Genomic DNA, 7,059 nt, shown 5'->3' with positions numbered 1-7,059 from the left:
GAATTCACTGCACCGCAAGCGTGTCCCGGTCCTGTTGCCATGACGATAAAGCATCGGGGTGATGCTTTCTAGGAAGAGGGGCTAATGTCACAACTAAATACTAGCAAGAAAACAGAAGAAAATGAACTGAGGGACACGAGGCAGCGACCAAGCTCCCTTTGAAAGAAGACGAAGCTGGCGCGTCGGCTCTTGTGATCTCTGAGCGGCACAAAATGAATGCCTTGTTAACAATTCATTTACTTCTACTTCAACTGAGAAAATTCAGAAAGTAAAAGCACACATTCACAGTTTAAATCTTACTAGCATTGTTATCCAAAATTTAACTTAATTACTCATGTTTAAGTATATCCTTTATATTACGCATTTCAGTAACTTTCCCCCTTCTTTTTTTTAGTATTCCTGTACACGCAAGGCTTATTATATTATTGATCACTACTTTATCTCATGTATTGACATGTATTTTTCGTCTTGGATTATATATTTATTTTTATTTATGGTGTTAATTATTTATTAACTAATTTATTTCATTTTTTCAATCATATTACCACCCGATTCGTGGCCAATCCCCCCTAATAGGTTTGTGCCATTAATTGAGGCTTCATCATTATCATCATCATCTTAGCGGTTTCTTGTTTCTCGCATGGTGGTCCCGCGTCCAGTTTTTTTGACGTCGTGACATTTAATGTGTCATTTATGAGAACAGGATATAGTTGGTGCGATTTAAGAGATCGAAGTGCAAATGTCTTTTGACTACTGTTTTCTTTTGATTATGTTGCTATTCATATTTGCTATTTGTTTCTTCGTAGCGTTAAATATGTCCCTTGTGGTCACCAATCAAACACTGAAATGTTTGAGAAGTGTGTTACTCATATATTGTTTCTCTTGCGAGTGACAAGATCGAACGCCAACTGGCACAGTCTATAGATATATATGCCGAATCACCTTACTCGCCATTTGTCGGCAGGCGTCTGACACTGACAGTCGAGTCACGGAATGAAATGTCCTACATATTGTTGTTGTCTTTCGATCGCAGTTTTCATGATGTTTACTCTTAATTTGATAATAATGACGAGGAAGCACGGCTAACTAACCAAACATGCAAAAGCTACTACTTTTCAATGGGCGACTTATTTTTCAAAGACGAAAACGTGCTCATGCCAAGGGAGCCTAAAAACGAAGAAGCAAATGCGATATCTAAAACATCTCTTCGACGTATTGGCTCCGTTTTAATTAGTCAGGATTCCCTCAAAATTTCCTTGACACCAGTCTGAAACAGCCACGAAAAGCCCTCAAACCGCAGCTGCAGTGAAATGGCTTCTTTGCCACGAAGGCACGTAGTCACGAGCTCTTTATTGTATTTTTCTGCGCGCGTTTGTTTGTATTTAGCAGTAGGGTCTCGGTCTCACGTGAGGCGTACAAGTGTGCTCGAACTATTTTTTTTAAATTTTTTACCAACAGCAAGGACAATAAACAAAAAGAAAGAAATAAATAAGTAGAAGCGAGCCGGCGGCAGATAGGAGCGCCGCGAGCTTCTTTTCCTTTGCGAAAGTAAATATGCACCGTACAGCGCGGCGCACGGTGGGTGCCCGTGCGCATTGGGGCGGCGTCTTAGTAGCGTGCACGCGCAGTCGTTCCACGCTCCGCGACGGGGCTATTGCGCGCCAACAGAAGCAGCAGCAGCGGAGCCGCACCCGGGCTGAAGACACCACCCAGCGACCACGATGTACTCGGTAAGCGAGGACTAAAGCCACCACGTCGGTCAGGGCAATAATCCATCGTAGCAGACGACGCCGCGGCTCGGAAACCATTTTCGTCTGCGACTGCGAGGAAAACCTGCGGACCGGCCGAAACCGCCGGCGGAAGCGGAAGCAGCGGTTACGACTCGCCGTACTCTGTTTATGCCGCACGAAGCACGTGGTTCGATAACCTCCCCCTCTCCGCTTACGGGCCAGCCTTCGCCGCGGTCGCCGCCTCTCGTCTCATTTTCTGCCCGGCGTCGGAACCGAGGGACCGACGAATTCCGAGCCACCCCAAGCGCTGATTTTAAGCGCTGCCCAGCCACCGACGCGGCACGAACGTTTCGGCGGCGCTGTCCTGCCCCGGGATACCGCACTTCGTCCTCGGTCCTGCCACGTGTTAGCGTCAAAGAGCGGTTTTAATGGTGAAGTATATTCCATCTCTCTTCGACCATCGCGTTGCGCACAGGCTCAGAAACAGTAGCCCCGCTGTCTCAACGGTGCAGCCTTGTAGAGCTCGTTGCACGACGAGGTAGCCCACCCCGCCCTCATAACCATGCCGAGAAAAAAAAAAAAATGCGGACCGTTCGATGGAAGGATTTTATATTCTAGCATCGGATGCAGGTGTGTTGCTCTCTCGGCGTCAGCCTTCGAATTCGCTCTCAGGCAGTTGAATTTTGCTTTTCAACTCGGAAACGTAGCGCAACCGGCCGAAGCGTTTCTACGGGCAGGTGTATGTGTGCCCATTTTCGGGGTTTCTACTTCTCTGCTGACATTTCCTTCAGGGTTAGTGTCCTTGACCGGCACACGAGAAAGCAGCGTGGCGTTCGACTACGGCGTGGTTTCGAACTGCAGTCGACATTCACCCCTGGCCAGCTGTTCTAGCTCGCATGGGCAGTAGCGCAAAATTGGGGGCTTCGGTTTTCGCTAGTCAGTTTCGTATATATATAAAAAAATAGTGGTAGTTATAAGGCGAGGCCCACGCTGCACATGTGGCCACGGGGGAGGCACATGCGACACATCGCTCGCTGCGGCGAAGGTGAACCGTACTACAACGTGCATGTATGCAGTTTTGTGCCTTTCAACGTCGGCTGCTGTACTACGCATCAGAACACTGCGTCGCCTTTTTTTTCTTATAGCGTCAGTTTCATCATTAGTGTTTCGGCCCCTTGATATAGTCTTGTCCGTTTGTGGTGTCGAACGAACAAATTTTGTGGCGAGAGAACAAAATATATATAAAAATGCAGCAGCCGGCCTTTTAAAAGGCGAGGCGCATGCGTCTGCGCTTACGGCTGGTCAACAGCAGTGGTGTTTGATTCGCGAAACGTGCAACTGCGAAGTCGTTCCCGAATGCAAGGCGTGCACATGTGGCGCACATCGAAGGTAATTTTTCAGGCAGCGCTTGCGTTCCGCAGTTTTTCCTTTTGCAAATATGTATCCGCGAGCGCATTCCCTCGATCCCCGTAATGCTCGTGTGATATAGCAGCTTCGCGGTTTCACTGTTCATCGCTGGACTTTATTCCACCGCATGCGCTCACTTCTTTTATTTAGTTTTTTTCCCTTGCGAGCGTGTTCTGTGAAGCGTTTTGTTATTCAGCAGCGTGCGTTACGCGTATTCCATAACGATATACCCTTATTTAGCCTCTCGGTCGACTTCGGCCACGTGCAGCAGGTAGAAAATCGCCGTCTGAGATTGTTTTTGTTGAAATCCTCGCTCATTGCTAATGCAATACCTCGTTTGTTTCCTGCACCTCTGCTTCCGCGGCACCACACTATTGTTTACGTATGTGCCTATGTAATATTTTGCGCATTGTCTCGGCGTGCTTTGCATTGTTTACATGCTTAGGGAGGCAGTGTACTGGCTAGCCCTCTGTCATTGTTCTCTGCTCTAGCTGTAACGAATGTGAATGCATTCAAACTGGGTGGACCAGTATTCATGCTGCGCTTATTGCTTAGTCAAGGAGCACATGTGCCATAAGCTTTCGTTGAGGTGCCGTGTCATGACTCATTGTGCTCCTTTCATGAATTGCAAATCACAGGATTGATCTGTTATTTCCATCCAGCTTCATCAGCCTTCCAGCGAGTTTCTGGATGAGGAACTTGCACTGATGGAATCCTTAAGTGACCACAACTATAACAGAATGCTGCCGAATTTTAACGGTATGCTTGACAATGCCAGTGATATCTCACTGGTGGATCGCCGACCCCTCAGCAGACAATATGGTGAGCATCTACAATGTTGACCACAAGTACATACTTTCTGTGCCAGCGAAATTGATGTCGCCAGAGAAAAAAGTGCATGCACCACTGTAGGACTTCAATTGCGGAAGTTTCTTGTGCTGTGGCAATTGAAACGGCACTGTATTGAAGATTGTAGTTGCTGACCATGTTCTGCTTATGGTGATGCCACTTCATAAAGGTTTTGTTCTGTGTGGTTGCTGTGTTATCACTCTCTGCTCAATTTATAGTGCTTGCTCATGTGCAAATCAGAACAGGAAGCTGTATGAGTTTGAGGTATATATTAAGGAAATATTGATGCTTCAGCACCGTGGATGATATTTTAACCTACTTATTGATATGGACGTGAAATCACCTTGCTACTGTGCATTGATTTTTGCTGCTACGCAATAAACTGCTTTTGCTCAAGACGGCGTTACCATCATTGTTCATGCCCCAGCTGCACATTAGAGCTATGTTTCCAGTATGAATAAATTCAGTCTTCGAATGTGCGTCTTCAGCCAGTGATGAGTCTCCTGCTGTCACACAAGGCAAATGTAGGTTTTTTCTTGTTCCAGATAATGCAGCTGAGGACTGCCTCAATTTTAACGGTAAGTTGGGTGATGCACCACTGTTCTTTTGTTTCCTAGGTCTTGTAAGCTCACCTGAACTCTTAACTAGCAAGTCTTGCCTTCGTCATTCTTTTTGTCCCTCGTCTATGTATGCGCTGTAAGTGACGATTGATGCCATGGAATACCAACTAGTCCGTACCCAAACTTCGCAACAGTGCTAGGCCCGTTTGGTTCACACACGGGTTCACAGCTGTCGCAGAAAAATTTCAAGTCTGAACCATGTTGCGTACACTTGAGAATCATGCTACAAAGTGCGAGCTGTGTGAATTTCTTGGCCAAAGTTTTCTATGGCCTTATGTCTAGCTGGATTTTTTAATAGAAGCATGCTTTTAGTCATCTTCAATTAGATTTAAGATGGCCATCACATTGCTACAATTTGCTTGAATTCGTAATGCTAATAATCAGACTAGATGCATACTGGAAATTGCATCTTGATTAAATTGTCTCGGTAGTGCCAAAGGCAGCTTCAGCTGCATTGCACTTGGTCATTCATGAAACGCCAGCTGAGCTGCCGAACATAGCATTGGCTAGTATTGTCTGCCAGACGTCGTGCATCACAGCTTCACTACCTTGCCAACAGATGCAGCGACACCATGCACCAGAGTGGCACCATAAAGTATTCGAGCACTAGTCTTTGGCGGCACACTTCGGCATAGGATAACTCTGGGCTGTGCTGCGGCACAGCTCAGAGTTGATGCAGAATTGATGCAGGAGGTGCAGCAGAACTATGCATAAGTTAGGAACAGACCCACTGGTGGTGTGCTGCCTTGTGTGGCATGCACACTTGGGTCATAGAGAGGAACTTTAGCTATACTTCAATCTAGTAAACGTGAGTTATCGAGTGAAAAAAGAGTGGTATTGAAATTTCACAAGGCTGCCTTTGTGTGCGATATTTTGTCCCTGTGCATGAAAATACTGTGCGAAGCTTATTTGCCACCTTACTGACATCAGGGTCCCAATTTAATTGCACCACAATGTGACGTGGTATTTTGGTATTGCCCATGGAAGTTGAGAAAACGGCAAATAAGCACTGTTGTAGCCAGACAATCTGCCAGGGAGTTTGGTGCTGTGAAAGGAAAGAGGGTTACAGAGAGGATGTAGTCACCCATACACTGTGTGCAATGTTAAAAATAGCTAAAAATTTACCCTGCCAATGTGGCCCAGATATTGTCCCACAAAGCCCAAACACCAAACCCTACGTCCTGCTCACACGCGTTTCTGGACTCTGAAAGTATATTGGTATGATAAAAAACTGTAAAATGATGATTAAGTAAAGATAAATTAGTATGTTAATTACTCACTTAGTAATTCAACTGCAGGACTATCACAACTTAACACGCCCTCCAGAATATCAAATGCTAGTATGGGCTGTACATTGGGTTTACAGCACTAAATCTGTTTTCAGGCATCAAATTCAACATATCAAAAATGATATGGTGGGCTTTGTGGGGTCAAACATAACCAGTGCACAGTGGTTCATAGATAACACAAGGCTAACAATTTACGGATTTGGCATTGCTTGGTCCTCTTTGAGTTTGTGGGCAACTATCATCACTACACTGTCCCCAACTATTGTAATTTTTTCACCCCTTGCCTTCCTTTGTGCTGTTAAGTCTTCCACAAGCCCAGATTTTTTAGAAGTCTATTGCACTTCTATCAAACGTAACATATCTGGAATTTTACAAACATGCGCGCATATGTGGATGCACACAATTTGCAGCTTATGGTCCCCATTCTTGTCCAAAGGAGCAGCACTGAATCGAACTCATGTGGTTATGACCTAGCCCCCTTAATTTTTATGGCGAAAGAAATTGCCACACATTACAGTACTGCTGAAGGAGATTGGTGCACTGCTATGCCTAATACACGGCTAGCTGCACACTTAAAAGCAAAGCATGTGGACGTCTCAAAAGCTGCAAGAAATCCACTTCACATCAACTCGTGAAAAACCAAGCGGCAAGCATGATCGGTCTTGGACTGACTTTTCGGCATGGAGGAAGTGCGACGTCATTCTACTTCACTGGAAGTTACTTTCGCGCAAAGATCCTGGCCATAAATTGAAGATGGCGCCCAAAGTGTCGGCGAGCATGCTCATTGTTTGTAAAATTCAGTGTCTAGAATAGAGGTGCAAATGAGGTGTGAAGTGACATCCAATCACTGCCCTTGATGATAGATGTATCAATGAATGAACGTAATGCTTGAAATTGTGGAAAAAATGCTATAACGTGGGCGATTGTATATGCAGCAAGTAGTTGGGAAAGCGGCGGCAAAACAAGTGGACATATTGACAGGCAAACTTTCCACCTGCTTTGGCCACTTCCCAAGCATGAACATAGCCATAGATGTTACACAGGCAGTAGAGGACACCGCCCACTCATTTCAACAAAGGTGGGCTAACGCAGGAGAAAATGTGTGGAGTGCCGATATGATCAGCAGGAATGAGTCTACGTAATTGTCGCATGTTTTGGGCAGAC

At 45.6% G+C, this 7,059-nt stretch overlaps 1 protein-coding gene across 3 annotated transcripts in view; it reads left to right on the top strand.

Moving 5' to 3' along the window:
• Nucleotides 1-1,584: 1,584 nt before the first annotated feature.
• The window catches only part of LOC135895798 (cytoplasmic polyadenylation element-binding protein 1-like), a 29,497-nt gene continuing 24,022 nt past the window's right edge, over nt 1,585-7,059 (top strand). Inside the window, exons 1-3 of one of the 3 annotated variants that reach the window (XM_065423972.1) lie at nt 1,585-1,730; nt 3,800-3,959; nt 4,532-4,564. In XM_065423972.1, coding sequence (XP_065280044.1) covers nt 1,722-1,730; nt 3,800-3,959; nt 4,532-4,564 — 202 coding nt within the window. In that variant the 5' untranslated portion in view covers nt 1,585-1,721. Of the gene's footprint in view, nt 1,731-1,752; nt 2,162-2,238; nt 2,361-3,799; nt 3,960-4,531; nt 4,565-7,059 lie in introns of those variants that run through there. The other 2 variants (XM_065423974.1, XM_065423973.2) reach the window with 2 other exon arrangements.

The sequence above is a fragment of the Dermacentor albipictus genome, chromosome 4 (assembly GCF_038994185.2).
Source record: "Dermacentor albipictus isolate Rhodes 1998 colony chromosome 4, USDA_Dalb.pri_finalv2, whole genome shotgun sequence".
NCBI classification, from domain to species: Eukaryota; Metazoa; Arthropoda; class Arachnida; order Ixodida; family Ixodidae; genus Dermacentor; species Dermacentor albipictus.
The sequence above is the reverse complement of the archived record's forward strand: the minus strand, read 5'-3'. Positions and strand labels throughout refer to the sequence as shown.